Here is a 21,824-nt window from a genome sequence, read left to right as displayed (position 1 = left end):
TGTTGGCGAGATGTGTCAGAGCCGCGTAGGCTCTGTTGGCAGCGCTCAGCGGGCGTGTGCCGCGCCAGTGTCGGCGCAGGGGGTAGGTGGGGTCCTGTAAGTTAGCTAAGGTGGACCAGGTCACTGTCCGTGACTGGCCATGGGAGTGAGTATTAGAGCGGAGGAAGGATTCCTCCTTTCTCTTGGCCTGTCCAGTGAGCTTATCTCTCGATGTGCTTCTTTTTCCCACAGGTCCGCGAAGGAGCTGCCCCGCCAGGGTCTTGATCTGCGGACACTCCATAGTTTTTTGGTCCTGGAAGCATGCCAGGTCATCCAGTTTCAGCTCTCAGCTGGCGCTGGGTGATGTTGTGCACATTGATTGGTTGGCCAAGAGGGGTATGTGTTGGGGCCAATTTTTCCCAGCCATTTTGGAGTACATTGCTGGTAACCCCCTGCCGCAGGTAATCGTGGTGCACTTGGGCAAAAACGACTTGGGTCAGAGGACGTCCATGTCCTTGAGGCTCCAGGCCCGCAAGGATTTTGACTCATTAGTCTGTCAGTTTCCCGGGATTACTATCCTGTGGTCTGACATGCTGCCTAGGAGAATTTGGCACTGGGCGAGTTGTGTAAAAAGAATTGAGGTAGCACGAAAAAGGGTCAACGCTTACCTGGGCAGGGTCGTCACGGAGCTTGGTGGAGCGGCTATCCATCATCCCAGCATTGCTTTTGAGGAGCCTGCTCTTTACCGTGGCGATGGGGTTCACCTTTCTCCTATGGGTTATGGGCGCTTTCTTTCAGAGTTGCAACAAGGCTTGGCCCTCTTTTTGGGTGTAGGGAAGGCCAAGCGCGAGGCTGACCTTCCCTTGTGGCGGTAGAAGTGCGGGGTGGGTAGACAGAAGACCTTCTCCGGCGTCCAATCTAAGCCAGCAAGGGCAGGGGTGAGCCAGAACCGCTCTTTGGATGCTTGTCCGGCTCGAGGAGGCAGGCTGGCTAGCCCCTGGTCTGAACTTTGGGGCCTTGCAGGGGTGACCTGAAGGCAGAGTAGTTTGGCTGGTTTACCCTCTTTGGGCGACAGTGAAAGGCGGGCTTAATAACAATTGAGCTGCGCCTGGAGTTGGGTGGACGCCCCATGAGACTGGGGGACGTAGACGGCTAGGCCGTTTCCCCCATTTAGAACCCTGCACTTAGTTTGGGTATTGTTTCCTATTTTGCCTTGTTGCGCTTGTTGTAAGTTAATAAAGTGGCCCATTTAATCCCATACCTGTTGTCGGCTGTATTTATTGGGGAATGCATGGTAATAGTTTTAGTACACTATTGGATCCTGTTAAATTAACTCATATTAGCAAATAGTCTCAAGTAGCCCAGACCAGCAGACTTTATTATATGCTGCAAGTGAAGGGAGAGAACCAATCTAAGGTGATGGAAAATTCCTACCCAATCCCCAGTATTTATTCATTTTATTTTTAATGCATTTATCTCCTTATTCAACAACAGAAAGCAGTTTAAAACATATTGAAACAATCAGAATATCAGTAAGAGTAATAAAAATGTGTTCATTCAAATGAACATGCATAGACTGGAAGAAGAGATGGCTGCTGCAATCCTACAACCCCCAGTCCACCATAGACATGCATTCACACATCAGCCAGAATACACTGGTGTTTATGTGTACTTATTGTGGCAAATAAGTGCTTAACAGCACAATTCTGAGCTGCCCGGCGCACGGGGCTGTAGTGGCGCCAAAAATGGCTGCAGCTGCATCCAGCACACCCCAGGCAGCTGCCGCCACCTCCTCAGGAGAAGGGAACTTTCGTCCCCTTCCTGTGGATAAAGCAAGTAGCCCCACAATGGGGCTACTTGATTCTATGAAGGTTGGTACAGAATGAAGAGCCTCCATGTTGGGTGGCCAGCCCGACAGAGGCTCAGGATCCAGTGAAGCGAAGCTCCACCGATCCCACTTCCCTCTCACCCCGCTACCCCCAGCACACCACCTCCCTGCCTTCTCCCCGCCCTCCCTCTGGCTCCCCCACTCCGAAACGCCTCCTCCCCACCCTCACCTACCTCTCCATGCGACTGCTGAGCAACTGCCCAGTGGAGCACTGGCGCTAGGGCCAGCAAACGTGCAGTGAACCCACACGTAGTCTTTAGGATTGGGCCTTAAGTGTGTAGGGGAAATGCCTATCTCCAAAGTTACAGGCTAGGGAGTCACAAGAAGAAAGAGCTCCCACAGTGGTAGCCCTGGGACTTTTCCACAAGGTATTGCCCCCTCATTTGCCACTCCCGCCAACCTGGTCATTGTCACTGCAATTAGTTCTGTGCCACCTCCTCCTTTCCCCCTTTGAAAAAGGTGGCCCAGACTCTGATGGAGCCTTTCGCGTTGCTGCTGGGCTCCATTGGAGCTTTTTCGCACTGCTAGAGGCAGCGCCCAAAGAGGCAAGTGCCACTTCTAGAGGCACGGATGGAGTGGTGCCTACCTCTTGGAAGCTGCGCTTGCCTCCTGGGCACTACTTCTAGTGGCATCAAAAAGCTCTGATGGAGCCTTATGTGCCGCTTAGCAGCAGTGTGAAAGGTTCCCTCGGAGCTAGAAGTGACGCGTGCCTCCTCCAAAATGAGAGGTGCGTGCCACTTCTAGCCAGCTCCCCAGCCATCCTGAGGTCTGCCCTTTCTTTAAAGGGGAGGAGAAGACAGCAGCTCTCAGATCAGCACAGAACCATGTCATGGAGCACAGCCACTGTCAGTGCAGTTCAAGATTGTGAAAAAAAAAAAACCAGTGATGGGGGAGGAGTGTCATGGCATCACCCTCCCCGAGCCTGGCGTCCCCCTTGCCCCTCTCCGGTACACCACTGAGCTCCCACCTCCAAATGCTGGAGTTGCCCATCCCTCTCCCTTGTCAGTACAACTTCAAGTGTTTGTTCCAGCCAAACCCAGACCCACTCCAACAAGTGTGAAGGAGCTCCAAACATGCCATTAAAACCTGCTTTTTAAAAAAGTTATATCTAAAGAAAAATCATTCGCTCTTTAGGCCTTAGCTCCATGATAGACTAAAATGCCAGTAATGGTAGCCCCAGGGTTCCTTGAGAACAGCAAAAGTTATTTCCAGTGGGGTCAATCAGGAGCAGAAAAGTGAAAGGACGAGGGGTTAAGTAACTCAATATTTCCCCCAATTGCCTGCTCCTGATCAGCCTACTGGGAATGGCTTTTCTTGTTCTACAAGTATCACTGGGCTATTGATACACGCATTTATGTATTTAGCCAGTCAGTCATTTTATTTGCCTTGCTTTTCTCTCCAAAGGACCTCCAAAGCCACTTACAACAGGCTATTAAAAATACATGCAATATCAATAATAAAACTGTATACAGTATATACAGTATAAGAAATAGAAATCACGCACTTTACCAATCATGCTTGGATTTGTCTATATTATGATCAATATTTCATTTCCAGTACTGGAAGTTTCCAGATCTTAAAAGACAGTTCAATCAAAATTGAAATCTTACTTAAAACTAGGGGCCCAATCCTGTCCAATTTTCCAGTGCTGGTGCAGCTGTGCCATGCACTGCATCTTGTGGTGGGGCAGCAGTCACAGAGACCTGCTCAAGGTATGGGAACATTTGTTCCCTTACCTTGCGGCTGCATTGCAGCTGCACCGGTGCTGGAAAATTGGATAGGACTGGGCCCTAAATTCTTTCTTCATTCCTAAAAACTACTGCTAAAGTAAATAGATCATCAAAGGTTTGCCCTATCTTTCAGCCCTTTCTCCCCTACATTGCATATACGCAACAAGGATCAAATGTGTACACCTGTGGGCTAGGCAGGAATGGGTTAAGATGCCACAAGATTCTTCGTCGGCTTTACTTCTACCTGCAAACACAGGTATTCTTCTGAGTACAATAAATGTGTTACACATGAAAGTGCTACAGGACTCTAAAAAAAGCACTACTGTTACTATGACAGGGTCACTCTGATACTCATACATTCATTCAAGGGAGGGCAGTCCAGATGTTCTACATGCAATAAATATGCATGGCCCACATGATTCCACTTCTATTTCCCTCTCCCCAGTTCAGACCATTCTGACCATAATACCTGTCTCCTGTATTGCTGGACTGGAAGCTGGCAGTTGAGGAAGTGGCAACCACTTTCGATACATCTTCTTCTCAGCCATTTCTCATGTCTGGGTGAATTTTAATCAGGAGCAATGTGCTCTTCCATTTCTCTCCACTCACTCTTAGTATTTCACTGATGTAATCAGATAAATTAGCCTCTTGTTTTAGTTCCTTCTTTTAATAGGGTTGCTTGAGTGCCAATATGCAAATACTCAAAGAACTTTGCTCGGGTTCATGCCTGCAGGTCCAGCAAACACAATGGCCAAGTATGTACAGTATAGTTAAATCTCAAGAGCCATTGTATTCAGAAAACTGCCACTAATGTCAGTGCTAATTAATTGGGGCCTACTGTAGCCATGCAGACATGACACAAAAGAATTAATGATAAATTTCCCTCTAGTTGGGATCTTCAACTGCCAGAAAGTCCACATTTGTTTTTATGCGCAGGTCTGCAATTCTCGATGGGCACCAAATTGTGGCCCATCATCCCTTCTCTCTGTTGGTCAGAAGCTTCTCTTTGTAATGTGAATGTGTGTCCTGGGAGGGAAGAAATAATATTTGGATCACTTGAGGAATCAAGTGAAGAAGAATGGATCACACTGCAGTCTTTCTTGAAGAAGCATTGTTTGCTGAAATTATGGCCCAATCCTACCCCCCCCTTTTTATGGCAGCGGATCTTGCAACCAGCTGCCATAAATCTATTTATGACAGCACAAAGGTGCACTTCCATCAGGCACTCTGGGGCCAATGGCGCAAATGGCCAGAGGCCCAATGCCACAGAATCTGGCCTGTGCCAACCCAGGCAAATTGGTGGTGATAGTGGGTCATGAGATGAGAGCGGGAGGTTACTAGGAGCTTCAGGTGGAGAGGGGGAGGGCAGAGGGCAAGGAGTGGAAGGGTTATATCTTGGTGGTAAAAGTGCCTGCCCGATCCTATCCCCCATTTTCCAGCCTCCTCTTCTCCCTCCCTATGTTCAGACATATGCTAGCTAAACAGCTGCTGTGCATCTGACGGCACCCAGATGGCCTACCAAGTAGTTTTTACTTACTTCTCATTGGCCTTCTATTGGCACATGCATGCAGCATGTGCTCTGTTGGCACAAATGCAAGCTATACTATGGCAGGGGATAAGATTGGGACCTTAGTGATGTTTAATTACAACATGGAAATAATTCAACATTGCAAAGCTGACTCATGGAGACACTCTTTGGCCTCCCATTAAAATCTTGCTTTGTTTACAAGCAATGGTACCAGCAAAAGTCTTAGGGACTCTATATTGCTACATCCAGAAGACCCAGGCTCTGTATACCCCTTTATACAAAAATGCATCCATTTACTTGGGTTGTTTTATATCTTCCAACTCTTTTATTCAATAACTAACTGAACTTAGAAATCTTTGCTAGGTTTTGATAGTGGAAAGCTGAAGGCAAGTGAAGGGGAAGAGAGAAAAAGAACTATGAAGATCACAGAAACTGGGGATCTTTCCCTTTAGGGCGTTTAGAATGGGATTGTTGCATCTTGTTCACTTATTCTTTATAGCAGGGGTCTCTAAACTTTTCAGCCAAAGGGCCACATCAAATATCTGGCACAGTGTCGAGGGCCGGGAAAAAAATTAAATGTAAAATTTAAATAAATACGTTAGGGATGCAAGATGAATGAATGAATGAATGGGCTCAAATGTCCAAGATTTCTCAAAGCACCAACACAGCCCAAGAAATAAAGCGCACACGCTTAAATGGACCTCCATTCCCCACCTCACAAGCACAACTCTGGTTGTGTTTGGTCAACTGGGCCAGAGGCTTTCAGGGGATCAGAGGCTGGCTGCGGGCTGGACAGAAGCTCTCTGTCCGCATCTCCGGGCCGCATCTAGCCCCCGGGCCGGGGTTTGGAGACCCCTGCTTTATAGGGCGGTGTGGGGCAGTTATCATGACATCATCATAAAACCATTATCCCACCAGTTTCTTCCTCATGCTTAAACTATTACATTTATTAATGTGGAACATCCAACTTCCTTTTAGAGTAGTATGGTAACACAATGACAATGGTGTGTGCTAGTGTCAGTCCTACTTTTGTTTTTTGTTTTCTTCCAGGAGGTGTGGTTCTGACATATTCAGTGACAGCTGGAGGGGTCTGAGCCCCATTGCCACATCTCTGCACTTCCATGTAAGAGAACATCTGTACCTTTTCCATTTTCTTTCTTTTCCAGTTGCCGCCTCTGGAGGATTTGGAGGCAGAAGGAAATTGCCACAGGTTTGATTTTTGGTTTTGTTTTTAATGAGGGAAGCTTGAAGAGCCAGTAAGGAGGGGAGAGGAAGACAGGCGTGCCTATGTTGGTCATGAAGTCCAAGAAGTCTACCGAGAAGCAATGTTAATTCTACACTTTTCTGCACTTCTTGATTCATACAGCAGCTCCCAGGTCAGTCCTGGCTAGGCTCTTGCAAGCTCACCGGTTCTTGGAGGAGGGATGCCAACCCTCCAAGTTTTACCTGGAGTCTCCAGGAATCAGCATCAATCTTCAGTCGGCTACTGAAAGAAATTCTGGAGAATTTAACAGGACCTCCAAGAATTTCAAAAATTCCATCATGTGGGGGGGAAGAAAGCCCTCTAGGAATTGCTTCCTAGAGGTGACAACCCAGGGCCCAATCCTATCCAATTTTCCAGTGCCGGTGCTGCTGTACCTATGGGGTATACACTGCTTCCTGTATTGGGGAGGCGGAGGCTTCCTCAAGGTATGGGAACATTTGTTCCCTTACCTCGGGCCCTCGTGCTGGAAAGTTGGATAGGATTGGGCCCCCAGTTGCTTGACATATTTCAAATAAACCAGTGGTTTTCAAACTTAGGGAGAGTTTTACTCCTTAAGTAAGTCTTTGCGGGGAAGAGACCAAGGTATTGATGTGATCCCCAGGATCCCATTGTTAAAGGGGTGCATTAACTTACAGTGGGTTTCAGCAAGCAACAGGAGTTGCAGGGAGCCCCGCGCAACACGTCTCAGGGCTCCCCAAAGTTTAGAATGTTGACAAACAGTGCGTAAAAACCACCTCCTGGTTGCAACATGAAACCGGAAGTGGTTTACGCACTATTTGTCAACATTCTAAGTCTTAGGGAGCCCTGCAAAGGGCTGTGTGGGGCTCCCCACAACTCCTGCTGCTTGCTGAAGCCCATCATAAGTTAAAGCATCCTCTCGCCCCCTTAATGATGCAATCCTGGGGATTGCATCATTACCTTCTCACTTCCCCTAACCCTGAAAGGGAAGGGGGAAACTTTACACAAGTTGGTGAGTCGCGACCCACCAGTTTGAGAGCCACTGGATTAAACCAAACTATATTTAGATGGCAAACTTATTGGGCACTATTGATTAAAAATAATCCCTTGGTTAACGAAGTTGCTATTAATATATCTCAAGTGCAACAAGGGCTGAGGTGGGGAAAGATGCACGTGCAGCTGCTGCTCTTGAGGTCTCTGTGGGTTCGCACTTGAGTGCATCACTTTCTATATTGGGCATGTGGCATGAAAAAGGATGAAAAAGAGGCCCCAAGAATCACCAACATACATGTGGAGGCTACTAATCGCTCTCACAGATATGTGCACTCACCCAGGGGCTCTGAACGTGGATCTACACAAGCATGAGCCTGATCACCCCCAAGCACAGATTTTCTCAGATGCATTCTAGCACATACTCTGGCGAATTATGTAAAAGTAGTTTTGTGAACTACACTTGTTGAAAACTGCTATAGAAATATTCTTAATAATAATAATAACAGTTCACTTTCTGTGCTGCTTGCACCTTAAGAGACAGGCATACGCAGTGGAAACCGTAGGTGCACTGTAACGAAGGTCAAAGCAGAATCTTGCAGTCGCTGCACTTCAGAAGAAACTCACGAGTAAATTTGCATAAGTTTGCTTCAACATCATTCAAAGTGAATCAGCCTTGGAGGAAGTGGAGGAGAATGCCTGATTGGAGTTTGTGACGACAGTCAATGAACTCTACAACCTGCAGTAGCACCCAGGCAGAGACGCAGCGGCTTTCAAGGGCTTGAGAAGAATTGCCGTGTAGACAGGAGATTGACTAGCATGTCTTTTCACAGATCCAGAAGTCACTAGTAGAGCAGGTTGCATCATTCCACTGCCCATCAAACCGGAGCGTAGCACAGTCTTCACCTCCCGCTCCACTATTGTTGGGTTCTCCTCTGCGCCAGAATCTGATGGTAGCAGTGAAAGGTGAAGTTCAGTACAGGAATTACCATAGTAAGAAAACAATTTAGAACAGAACAGCAAGTATCACATGCATTGTACTGTGGCACATTTCCCACTTCCGTGGGCAATAAGAAGGTGCAGGTGTGTGTACTTGAGTTCTGGTTTCCCTGGAGGAGAGACCACTGAAGGTTTTTGGCATTTAATGATTGCTTCTTTTTCATATAGCAATATAGAGGTAGAGTATAGGTGGAAACAAGAAGCATAGACTTTCCACCAGGTAGATCAGCTACCTCATCTGATTCAGCGTAAGACCCTGATTGCACAAGATACGAGTACTTCTAGTGCACAGTCTGCCTCTGCTTCTATACGCCACATCTCACTCTCTCCTAAACCCCTGTCCTATTCCCCTGTACTCATCCCTTGAAGGGAAAACCCACTGGGTTGGCAGGGGCTTGCCCCGAGGTCACCTCCAGAGGCCAAAACTCCCCTGTGGGATGCAGGAGGTGCCACATTGGGTTGGGCTGTTATTTTATAAATGTTTAAACACAATTCCTAATTTTTCCAGTTTTACAATGTAATTATGGTAGAACAAATTTGATGAAGCTACATTAAAAGAATGGATATTTTTCAGTGAACAATAATGTGTATTGCAACATTGGCTTATAATTTGAATTGGACATCCTGGTCACGATTCTGAAATCTTGAGCCCAATCCTAAACAGTGTGCGTCAGCTCACTGCCAGCACGCACTGTCACAAACATGCCGTAAAACATGTTTGTGAGCCCTCAGCACCAGCCCTGCACCACACCTAGAACAGCACCAGTGGAAACCGGTGCTCTGCCGCTTGGCAGTCACCCGAACCACTGGGCAGCAGAGTGGTAGGAGGGGGTGTGGGGGAGGCGGTGTTATGGGGTGGGGAGGAGTCGTGCCAGGGGAAGGAGCAGGGAGGGAGGAGGGCAGGACCGGTAGAGCTCAGTTCTGAGTTCTGCATCGGCCCTGCGGCCCGACATGGAGCTCTCCAATTCTGCAGCAGCTCCAGAACTGCCATAGAATCTAGTAGCCCCCTCAAGTAGCCCCATTCCTTTCCTTGGGGGAAGAGAATGTTTCCTTCTCCTGAGGAGGCAGCGGCAGCTGTATGGAGTGTGCTGGCTGCCACAGCAGCCGTTTTCACTGCCACGGCAGTCCCACACTCTGGGAAGCTCAGGATTGGACTGCTTGATGCTACAAGAATCATGGGTGGACTGCGACACTACTTGCTTTGAAATAAAGTGAACTTTAGAAGGCTGCCTTCTTAGATGTTTCACAAAGTGCCACGGTTCTGAAATCTGGTTGTCCAAAAGGCATTTTGAGAATCTCTGCAGTTATTCAGTACACAAATCTTGCTAACAGACTCACATAAATGGGCTCTGAGATACAGTTCTGCTGTGGAAAAGAAAACCCCACAATGGAGGATTACTTACGATAAAGACAAGGGAGTGCCGTCCACCCAGACCCACTTGCCTTCAGTGACTGTATCACTCAGCCCTATCCAAGCCACTTGGTCTTTGACCAGTTGTCCTGCCAAAAAATTCTAGATGGGAAAACAGAGAAGATCACACATTTGTTTTATTTAAACAGCTGGCTTTTCCCCAAAAGAATCCAGAGTCTCTAGCAATACTAAAATTAACAAAAGCAATCAAAACATCCATATAAAACAGTATTCAGAAAAAAAATAAGCTCTTGGGATGCCTGTTTGTAAATTTTGTTTCTTACAAAAGTTTTGTTTTTTCCTCTAGAGTAGGGGTGCCCAAACCCCGGCCCATGGGCCACTTGCAGCCCTAAGGGACTCCCAATCCAGCCCACAGGGAGACCCCAGTCTCTAATGAGCCTCTGGCTCTCCGGAGACTTGCTGGAACCTGTGCTGGCCTGACACAACTGCTCTCAGCAAGAGGGCAACTGTTTTACCTCTGAGTTGTGGGACAAGAGCTCCCTCCACTGCTTGCTGTTTCACGTCTGTGATGCAGCAGTGGTAGCGAAGCAAAGGCCAGCCTTGCTTTGTGCAGGGTCTTTTATAGGCCCTGAGCAATTGCCAGACCTTCATTCATTCATATAAGGTCCATCTCTAATATGTTCATTTATATAAAACTTATATAAATTTATTCAAATATGAAATGTAAATTAATTCTTTTATTTCCCGGCCCCTGACACAGTGTCAGAAAGATGATGTGGCCCTCCTGCCAAAATGTTCGGACACCCTTGCTCTAGAGAAAGCATAGAGGAAAGGAAAGTGATGGCCTAGAGATTCTCCAACCCTTCTTCTTCCACCCCCTCTCCCTTTTCCAAGCCAGAGAGAGAAAGGCGGAGAGGCTGGAAGGAAGAGGAGAGCAGCACAGGCAGTCTTGGACTGACTTAGAGCTCCTGAGGGTCTGAGCTCCATGCTGCGGTTCTGTGCTGCGGCGGACTGTCGCAAATGTGCCATAAGGCACGTTTGCGAGCCTCACTGCCGGGCTCCCACCTGTGCTAGCCCAGTGCCAGCTGGTGCTGGGCTAGCGCGGGGTGGTCGCCCATCTCCATGGCTTGGCGGTGTCCTGGACCGCTGAGCTACAGCACAGTAAGTAAGGGCGGGGGTGGGGAGGAGGCATTCCAAGGAGGGGGTGGAGAGAGGGCGGGGGGCATGACACGGAGGCTTGACATGGGGGAGGGGGCGGGCTGCAGGCGTGCCAGAGTGAGGGGGCGTTCTGGTGGGAGGGAGGGAGGCAGGTCCACTGTGCTCTGCTCCACAGGATCCAAGGTGCTCATGAAGGGCTCAGCACCCTACAAGAGCACCTTCACTTTACTACCAACCTTTTGGTTGGCAGTAAAGTGAGTAGTCCCATTGCGGGGCTGCTTACCTTACCTGGGGGAAAGGGACAAAAGTCCCCTTCTCCTGAGGTGCCTCCCGCAGTAGCCCGGGGCATGCAGGATCTGGCGGCAGCCATTCTCGGTGCTGCCAAGGCTGGGTGCCCCGGGCAGCTCAGGATTGGGCTGCCCGATATTTGGTCCTGGGGAAGGCCATAGCTCAGTGGCAGAGCACCTTCCCTGCATGCAGGCGGCCTGAGGTCCCATCCCTGGCATTTCCAGTTAGCAAGGATGGAGGAGCAATTGAGGAGACAAATATGACTCCCACCTGAGACCCTGGAGAGCTGCTACACAGTCCAATCGTGTACTTAATAGAACAAATGTTTCCTTCAAGATAAGGCCCTCTCACATGATCACATTATTATATCTCCAGTAGTCAACACATGCCTCTGGCACAGAGCAAAACTAAGGGGGAAGAGAACACACACTGACCTGTTCTGCCCTGTTGTCAATTATAACCAGGTGAGCCCCTTCAGCCTCACAAGACTGCTTGGCAAATGTCCAGGTTCTACTCAATGTTGAAAAGAAATAGCAGTTTCTCTCAAAACGCTTCCAGTTGTAGGGACAGCTGAGGCAGAAGAAATCTGCAAGAGTCCCAAGATGGAGTCAGGAACCATGGTGGGGCACTTCATGACCATTATTCCCTGAGTTATAGTTGACTGCAGTTTGGCCTCTGTTGCTCCTTTTAGACATAGTGAGGTTTTCAGGGGGGGGGAGGCAGCTTGCCACATTACTGGTAAGCTCCTTGTGGTCGTCCCCCCCAGTAAAAATGAACAAATTTCTGAATTAACTGAATGGTATCTATACCATAAATAACTGGACAGCACGATCCTTTGTGTGTCTACACAGATGTAAGTCTCATTATGTTCAATGGGGCTTATTCCCAGGAACGTGCTGACAGGACCACAGCCTGAATTTAAAAAGACATTCTGAGTCTTTTTTCTCCACATATTGAATGCTCACACCTAAAATGTAGTCACTATCTTTATCATTTATTATATAGTCCATTTGAACTGTTATTTCCCAACTTCCTCGTCTTCAAGCTGTCTAGAAAACTCTTTCCACATTTGTTAATCTGCTGAAGAACTCCTGTATGGTATAAATATTTCTGGGGCATGTTCTAGGTGGGCACACAATTGGTTCATTTTGTATTTATTTAAAGTGCTTTTATAGTGCTTTAAAATGTAGAAATCATGGAAAAACAGTTTATAAAAATTTGCACACAAAATAAGTAAGCAAACAACCAGCAGCAGAAACAGCTAATTAAAATCATCTTGAAGGCTTCAGGTGGAGCCCCCAACTATTATTAAGCCACATTGTTGTCCTACATGAACTGAGTGTGCATCCACGATCACACCCAACACGCCCAAGTTCTGAACATTGAAAACCTGCTGTCTCCATTTGCTGCTCTTCTTGTAGGGAACTGAATGGCCCTCACCTGCAAGGTTATGCAACTTGTTTTGCACCTGGACTACATCACTGGCAATTCTCCCATTCCCTCTTTTCAGCTCAGCCAGTTCTTCTAGGACAAGTCTCCTGTTCTCTTTGGTCAGCTCAGCCAGCTCTTCTAGCACAGAAGTCAAGTTCCCAGTTGCCATCAGAGCACCTCAGGAACCAAAAATGACATCAGAATAAGCAAAGGAACTTCACAGCAATGCCTCAGATTAGCCTTCCCAGCAGCTGACTTATACATGCCTCCCATTCCTCATGCATCTCCTTCACATTTAATATGTGTTCATGCACTTGGGAACAAGTCTGCCTGTCTTAATGAGTTCAGGCATCTGAGCTGGGCCCAGCACCACTATTACAGCTGCTCTTAATTCGTACAACTGATGCATGTGCCTTTTGTACATTTCAAATAACTCTGTGTTGTGTGGGTAAAGCACAATCCATTTCCAACCAGTCAAACACACAAGTCTTTTCAGAGGTCATATACTCTGGGGTTTAATGATAACACTTCACATTTATATGGCACTTTCTGAGTGTGCCAAGTGCTTCAGATTTATTGGCTTGACAAAAGACTTACAATAACCCAGTAATTATCACCAATTAGCAGCTGAGAAGCTGAGACTGAGAGAGAGAGGCTCAGTTCACCAAATTCAGGGTAGAGGCAAAATTCAAACTGGGGAAGTTCTGATTCAGAGTTCAGTGTTTTTAGTCACTATGCTTCACCAGCTCTCAGATAATTTTGCATTTTCTGAATTACTACTTGTTGTCTGTACTGAACTGCTGAGAAGGATTCCTCCAAACCTCCGCAATTCTCACCAGCTCTGCTGGAGAACAAAGTTGGTTAAAAAAAAACCCAGGATTTCTATTACACTCCTTTTTTTCCCAGGGGAAACAGTGAACAGAGAGGTCTGTGAGGCACAGTGCATTCAAACCCATAGCTTCCTGTCCTGTTCACTGGTCTTTATATGCCATTACAGGAACCTGAATGGTGGCTATGCATGTAGCCCCTCACCTGTGAGGTTATATAATTCTCCTAGCACCTGGACCACGTATTTGGTCATTTTTCTATTCTCTCTTTTCAGCTCAGCCAGTTCTTCTAGCACAGAAGTCAAGTTCTGTTTTGCCATCAGACCACCTAAGGAACAAAAAAAATGACAATCAGCAGGTGAACTTCATAGCAATACCTCAGGATACCCATCCAAACAGTTGACTGAGATATTCCATCTGTCCTTTAAACAAGTCTGTATCCTCACTCATGTTTTAGGGGTTGCACAAGAATGGTGCTTCATGTGTAATCATGTGAACTTTCCTGGCCTTAACTGGGATTAATCCCACTGCCTGTTCCTCATTTCCACCAAGAGCAGGAGGATGACTCCAGATACTGCAAACACACTGTGGAGAATGCTCCCTTTTCTAAGGGCTGTGACCCAGAACCCCAATTGCACTGTAATGATCCAGACATGTGTCTTTTTATCAAAGGTCACTGCTAGGGACTCATGGCCAGAGTTCATGCTAGGAATACACGGAGCCCAAGACTAATTTTAAAGGACATCTTTTTTCCCCTTTCCTCTCCTTGTTGTGAGAAACCTTGTGGAAATTTCCCAAAGTGACAGCATTTGTCTTAAGAAGCCTACCTGAACCGGCAGGATACTGAACAAACATTCAGACATCCCAGCACTAGAGGAAAAACAAGGCCCTTTAGGGCAACAATGGAATGATGGACTCACATTTCTGAGGTCTTTGACCAACACCAAAATCATCCTGAATCTTAAATTTCAGAAAGGATGCAGCAATCAATCTCCTTTCAACAGACTAGAGACACCTGCCATTTCTCCAGTTTTAAGACAATTATTTGTGTCTGGTTTAGTCAATGGACCAACCCCAGGAGCAGTGTATTGCTGGGGACAAAGGAAATGCAGGAGTGAGTCCAGTCAAGGGTAAAAAGCCTGACCAGAGAATTCCACATTGTTCCTCATGTCACCCAAGGCTCATCATGCTGAAAACCTTGGTGTGAGGGTGAGGTTCCTGGAAGTGTTATTTTACTTCCACTCTGCCGGCAACATCCAATGCAGCTTGATGCCTTTCACCCATCTGATATCCAACTGTTCCCCTTCCTCCTGCCTTTTATCTATTTTCACTAGATAGCAAGAAAGCCACTCCCCAAAGCAGCACAGCCACTCTTATTCTCAAGAACACAATAAGTAGTTCTCCTGCTCCAAGCACCTTATTAACATTGTTTGCCTTCCCCAATAAGTCACCCCACTTCACATAAATCTCTCAAGCATGAATTTGGTTCACAGGCATCCAATTTGGTAACTGCTCTTGGGTAATTCTTGGCTACCTGGCCACCTGGACTTGAGATCCTTTTTGCAACCTCCATGCCTCCTAACTCTTGGAGAAACCAACTTAGCAAGACTAAGGAGAGATAATCTTGGCCATGGGTCCCTTCTCCCTATCATATCTTCCTGCTTTCTATGCAGAGTGACAGTTCTTCCTTTTCCACTCCCCTCATTTATCTTTTACTGAGGTTGAGTGGGAGACTGGAGATCTGCCTCCAGGCCTCCTTAGGTCCAGTTTGCTTTATTCAGAAAGGGCTTAAGCAAGAAAGGACATCGTCTCAGCCCAGAGGTGTCGCTAGAGGGGGGGTGCGCTATGTTTTGCAGAGAGCCTCCCTGCAGCGTGCAAGCAGCTCCTCCTCTCCCCTTCGGAGCCATGTGGGTGGGGGTGGGGGAAACAGAGGCAAATGGCTCCCAAAGGGAGGGGGAGGGGCTGCTTGCACGCTGCAGGGAGGCTCTCTGCAAAACTTAGTGCACCGCCCCCCCTCTAGCAACGCCTCTGTCTCAGCCCCTTCTCAGAGGCTTGAGGCATCAAGTGAGAGGAATGAACAACAGGGGACAACCTCCCTCATTAGAAAGTGCAAGCTAGGGGAGAGAACATCTAAGAGGCCACAGTAATCCTGTGGAGAAACTCTACATTATTGTGAACCAAGCTACAGCTGGCTCTCGCATTGCTGTTAGCCTCCCCAAAGTTTGAAAGTTAACTGTAATGTATCCCTCAATGAGTAATATTGCCATTGTCAGTTACTTATTACTCCTATCTCCTCCTTAAATCTCTTGAACTCTTGCATTCTGATCTTCTTTTGGAACACACCATGAGCCAATGATCAAAGGTCCCTAGAACAAGTTTCAGTACAATGTGGGTGCACTTCCATGAGTTACAAAGCAAGTGTGGTAACAAGGCACTGGCACCTAAGTAAAAATATAAATCAATTATCATTTGATATTTTATAATTATAATATATATAATTTATATATTTTATAATAAAGAGAAATCATTGCCTGGGGTGTGTCCAAGCTTGTTCTGAGCAAGGCATCACCAAATTACTTTCTGCTTCTTACCAGACAATGGACTGCCTCTTACCTACAGATTTCTGGACATGCAAGAGCTCTTTCCTGGACTCTGCTTGGATCAACTCAGTCTTCAAACTGGTGTCAGACACTTCCTTTGACACTGCAGACAGCAGGTGGAGGGTCAACTCAGAGTCAACTCAGGTCAACTCAGAGTCACATACAGCATAATCAAATGAGAAGGTCTCCTAAGCAAACCCAACTGAAAAGAGTGGCCCAGGAGCACAGCATTAGTAATCTAGCACTCCTCTCATTAATTTTAATGTGCATGGCCCCAAGAATGCCCCTGTGTATTGTGCCCACATCTTTTTATGATGTCAAGCTGCAATCCTAAAGACATTTATTAGGAAGTAAGTTCCACTGAATACAGTGATACTTACTTCTGAGAAGTTATGCATGAGATGGTGCTGTTTAGAAATGTTACATACCCCAGATTATAATTCAGCAAAGGGCTCTTAAAGCAGATCCTCTTGGAATGACCCACTGAGGGCTGCTTTTATTGATTTCCTTATTCCTGCTTAAATAAGTACAGTAGTGCCTCCTCAACACCTTATGACTGAATTAGTCCTTGTAATGTCTACTATCCCCTGGGGGCTGGGGATAAGAATAGGCCCTCAGTTTGGCTGTACTTGTCGTAAGAGGCAACTAAACAGCCACCGGGTAGATGGGACTCGTCAGCCAGGGAAGGCAGCTCATCTAAGAGAAGGAAAACTCTGATCCCAAACCTCCACTGCCTTGTGGCTACATCCAGTTAGGGAAAAGGCTTCAGGAGTCAACCTCGAGGCAAAATCCGGAGCCGGAGTCCCTAAGGCAGTTCATGGCTGAACACAGTCACGTTCTGGCAACTCCTGCGACGCCGCTGGAACCAACCGTATTGGCCTTTGCCTTTCCATTGGACCTTTTCAGCGACGTGGAGAGGGAGGATTTGCTGCATGGGTAACAGCCTATCCTCCACACCTACTTTACCCAGGCTTCGCGCACTGGAGAGGACACTGTTCCAGAACCACCATTCAGAGCGTGACACCATAGTCTTCTGAGACTGAAGGATGCCAACCAGGAATGTCTACTACACAGTCAGACCCATTTCTTGTCAAGCCCCTGGGACCTTCCCCATAGTTGCACACTTGCATGTGACCTTTCCAAGATTATCAATATGTGTTACCAGTCACTTTATGGGCACTTTGCTACACACTTCAAATATGTGAAAATCTAACTGCAAAATTGTTCCACTTACGTCAGCTTACGTCAGCACACTAGAACTAGTTGCAAGGATTTTTGCCTTTCAAATATAATACTGGAAGAATTTACCATTAAGGAACTTCTGTGACAACTGAGCATTCATCAGGTTCATATGTGTGGACATCGATGAATCTAGACATAAGAAGAGTTTTTCAGTTCCAAGATCAAACATTTCTGCCTCCTCATGCACATATCATAAAAATAAAGATATAAATACGTAGTTTCATAGCCATCATGGTTCTAGGTTCTCAACAACACTGTATAAAGTCATAATTCATATTAAACATGCATTAACAAAGAGGAAAAATCCAGCCTTCCAGAATTCGTTAGACATTTTGAGTTTACAAAAATGCAATTCAAATATGGTAAAAGCAATAAATCTTTGCTAAATGTTCTGGATGCTCTCCAAATTGACAGCTCATAATCAATCTATCTGCTAGAGATGCAGGCAAGCTTATACCCATGGAATACATCCAAAGAGTTTTTGATGGCAAGTTCAAGTTCGTTAGGTTGATCAGCACATAAGTCATACACCTATTTATCTAAAATCTTAAAACCAGAGTTTAAAACCACATAGAAGGTGGGTTTCATAGGAGGGATCCTTTGAAAACGTTCATTTGTGCAGTTGGTAAAGCATTACATTGTGCAATCATATAAGCATGCCTCAACTTGGGAACTGTCAGTACATAAAAATAAATGGGTAAAGAAAATTTAGTGGGAAATTTAATTACGAAATAAGAAGGAGAGCATTTACGCTTAGCCTCCCTTAGAAGGCACTCCCAATCTTGAATTAACAGCTTTACAAAAAGCAGCAAATAGCTTCTTTCACTAAATTTTTCTAGTGACTGTAGGTGTAGCCAGTGGCGTCACTAGGATTTGCGTCACCCGGTGCGGGAGGCCTGCGCGTCACCCCGTGCAGTGGGCGGGGCAACACCCCAGATGGTGGGCGTGATGATGCACCATCGCCCCACCTCCACTGGTTTTTTGGCTGTACCTTTTGATAGAACACAGATCTTTCAATGTGGTTTGTTTCATTGCATTCTGCATGAAATTACGCATTGATTGATATATAACATGATGGTATTATTCCTCCAGACTCTGATTTTAGTGATTTTGAAAACTTGTAGGGTCACACACACACCTGTGTCAACTTACTAACACCTTATTGCAGCAGTTCTCATACTTTTAGCACCTGGACCCACTTTTTAGAATGACAATCAGTCCAGGACCCATTGAAGTGATGTCATGGCCAGAAGTGACATCATCAAGCAAATTAAAATAAATAATTATAAATAGTTAAATTTAAATGAAAGAAATAATTAAATAAGGGGGAGCCAGTCCTGTTCCATCAAGTGAGTTTTCTCTGTAGCCTGCCTGCAATAACACTCCCCAAAAAGAATCAATGAGATTTCCAGCCCTCCCCAGTGCCCAGTTTAAAGTCCTTCTATTTCAAGCATATCAATACAAAGACCCATCTGGCTTTACAAGTCTGAGAGCCCAATCCTATGCCTGTCTACTCAGAAGTAAGTCCCATTAGAGTCAATGGGGCTTACTCCCAGGAAAGTGTGGGTAGGATTGGGCAGCGAGGGAAACTTTGCAAGTGCAAAATAGAAAACATTCCCCTTACCAGTTCAAGCCTCTTTGTTGGTCCTTTCTAGTGGAGGGGGGGAGGCTGCCTTCTGGGGCTTTTGTTGCGCTCCAGTTCCATCTGATCGGGACCATTCTGGTGTCCTCACATTCCCCTTTGCCTGGCCTGATCACAGCCAAGACACGTCTGCCTACTTGTGAGTAAACGCAACCATGAGGCTGCTTCTCTTCCCATAGGGCTCCATACACTCGCAGCTGGGGGGGAGGGACCTCCTCCTGGGTGTTTTTGGGGGCTACATTCATTGGATCACGACCATTCTGAGTGGAGTCCTCTCAGCCTGCCCTTTTCAACAGAGCAAGGCAAGGTCGCCTACTCGCAAGAAAACGCAGCCACGTGGCTTCCTTTCCCTTCCCATAGAGCTGAATACACTCGCAGCTGGGAGGGGGAACCTCCTTCTCGGGTGTTTTTTGGGGGCTGCATTCATTGGAACAAGACCATTCTAACGTCCTTGGAGTCCTCTCAGCCTGCCCTTTTCAAAGGACTATGGCAAGTATGACTACTCACGAGTAAACATGCGATACGGCTCACTTTCACTTTCCATAGGGCTCCGTGCATTTTTCCCATCCGGTTTTTTGGCCATAACTTTTAAACGAAAGGAGCTATCTCAACAGGGTTTTTTGCATTGTGTTCCGCCGGTCATTCCACATCCAACGGTGTATGGCACGATGCAGTAGCTCCTAACGTCATGATTTTATTGCATCATCCCCAGGGTGCATCACCCCCTGGCGCGTCACCCAGTGCAGCCCGCACCCCCCTAGTGATGCCACTGTCACTGTTTCCAGTGTTTCTCTCGCTGTTCTACCTAACCATGAGAGAAATGCCTTACGGCACGTTTGCGACTGTATTGCGGCACGGAGCCGTGCCGCCAAGCACAACATTGGGCTCTAACATCCTTTTCCCTTTCATAAAAATTGAGTTTCTTCTGACCTACCATTCATGAGGCTGTGAGCAAGAAGGGCTATGACAAGCACAAAGCCAATGCTCAGGATGGCACAGCAGACAAGGACACCCTTCTCTTGGATTAATTTGGGGATACGATGACCTGTGCAAGGAAGAATACTCACATTTTATAACACATTTCATTGCAGCAGTGGTTCAACTTCAGGAATAAAATAAGGACCAGCAGTTGAAAAGGAGCGAAAGGTGGAAGAGAGAGAAAGTGCAGTCTAGTACTTATGTTTGAACTATAGCTTAAATTGACATCAGTGTATTTCAGAGACAGGAATTCCTACTACAGAGGAAACACTTGGTTTGTATAGGAGAACAATATACGTATTAAGGTTGTATTTGTTCTGTAACTAGTATGGATTTCATGTAGCTGCAATCCTCTAGTAAACAAAATTATATGAAGGTATTAAATCAAACATTATCCAAATAGGATTTGAGTCCTCTTTTTCGTCACAGTATATTAATCATTGCCAACAATTATAGATGTTAACATCTGAAAACAGAGATAATAAAACATTAATGAGTTTCTTTGTCTAGGGCTGAATTTAATTTAAAGCAATTTAATTTAAATTTAAAGCAAGAAGAAAGCAAATTTTGAGTATTTTGTGCATATGTTTATGTACCCGGCTACACAAAAGGTATTTAGCAAACAGTAACAATTTATATTTCAAAATTCCATCAAGAAACCCATCTTCCATCACAGAAAAACTCATTGACCCAGGCCAAAAGCAGGGCTCTTATGTAACTGAATCCCCAAGGAGGGAATCCTATACACATTTATGTTGGAGTAAGCTCAGTGAGGTATACTTCTGTAAAGCTGCAATCCTACCCACAGTTACCTGGATGTAAGTCCCAATGGAGTCAATGGGGCTTACTTCTGAATCCTTCCTTCACTGCCTTTTTGCTTTCCAAGCTATTCCGGTCAACTTTGACAGTGGCTTATGCAGAAAGTCATTCTTTCCTCACCCTACATGCCATACCTCTAGTCCCAGGTGTATGGTTCTGCCCTTCCAATGACAATTCACCTTCCTCTGAGTGGTCACAATTGGCATAGAAAACTTCCATTTCTTCAGTTTCTCTACAATGAACTTGCAGACAGATTTTGTACCAATTCCTGAGGTACAGTAAAAGTATTTGCCTTTTATAACAAATGCAAAAAAGGAGTCCTGTGGCCCATTAAGGAGTAACAGATTTAAGGTGGCATAAGCCTTCAAGTACTGGAGCCCACTTCATCTGATGCCTTTTATATCAAGGAGTTGCCAATGCATCAATGCAAAAATGAACAACTCATCTACTCACACTTCTGGATTTCCCAGTATTGGCTGGGAGATCTTGTGCTTGATTGCACAACATGGTTTAGCAGAGTATGAAAGTGGACAAAGAAGATCATCTCCACAGATCCAGGCGCTGATCTAGTAGAGCAAACATACCTCACACATGAATGGAACAACCTTAGGTCCATTTCCCTGGTGGCCCACTAAGGAGCTCCAGAGGAGACCCTAGTCATGGTGACCTTTGGTAGGCCCCACACTACTTGGGTGGACCCCTCACATTGCCTGACAGACATGGACTTCCTTCATTCACAGCAGGCTGGTAGCAGAAACAAATGTTACAGCTGGCACATTTTTTTCTTCCTACACTGTTGGACTGGCTTAGAGACATGGGTTTTATAAGATCTAAGGGTCAGTTGACCTCATCCCTGGCAGATCCTTGGAGGACAATAGCTGTAGGGAGATCCAATCTGAGATACCTACATCCAGCGCTCGACATTGCCCCTGCCCTACACACCATGAAGCCCAACTATGTCACACAAGCAATAAAATGAAGGTTGGAAGTCTGCCCATGTACACTCACTGGAGTTCACGATAGAGGGTGAAAAAGATGCAGTTCCTGAATACTGCTGTGGTGTTAATGGCAAACAGCTCACCTCACATTGACTATCCTGGGGATGACAACACATCTCTCAGAGAAGCAGTT

General features: G+C 46.2%; 1 protein-coding gene across 1 annotated transcript in view; it reads right to left on the bottom strand.

Moving 5' to 3' along the window:
* LOC136638876 (C-type lectin domain family 4 member M-like) overlaps positions 1 to 21,617 on the bottom strand; it is a 53,357-nt gene extending 31,740 nt beyond the window's left edge. Inside the window, exons 1-5 of the mRNA XM_066612905.1 lie at positions 21,602 to 21,617; positions 19,831 to 19,941; positions 16,026 to 16,115; positions 13,618 to 13,740; positions 12,595 to 12,762 (exon numbers count right to left, since the gene is read on the bottom strand). Coding sequence (XP_066469002.1) covers positions 12,595 to 12,762; positions 13,618 to 13,740; positions 16,026 to 16,115; positions 19,831 to 19,941; positions 21,602 to 21,617 — 508 coding nt within the window. The remainder of the gene's footprint in view (positions 1 to 12,594; positions 12,763 to 13,617; positions 13,741 to 16,025; positions 16,116 to 19,830; positions 19,942 to 21,601) is intronic.
* Positions 21,618 to 21,824: the final 207 nt, after the last annotated feature.

The sequence above is a fragment of the Tiliqua scincoides genome, chromosome 2, assembly GCF_035046505.1.
Source record: "Tiliqua scincoides isolate rTilSci1 chromosome 2, rTilSci1.hap2, whole genome shotgun sequence".
NCBI lineage: Eukaryota > Metazoa > Chordata > Lepidosauria > Squamata > Scincidae > Tiliqua > Tiliqua scincoides.
This window is presented reverse-complemented; position numbering and strand designations above follow the sequence as displayed.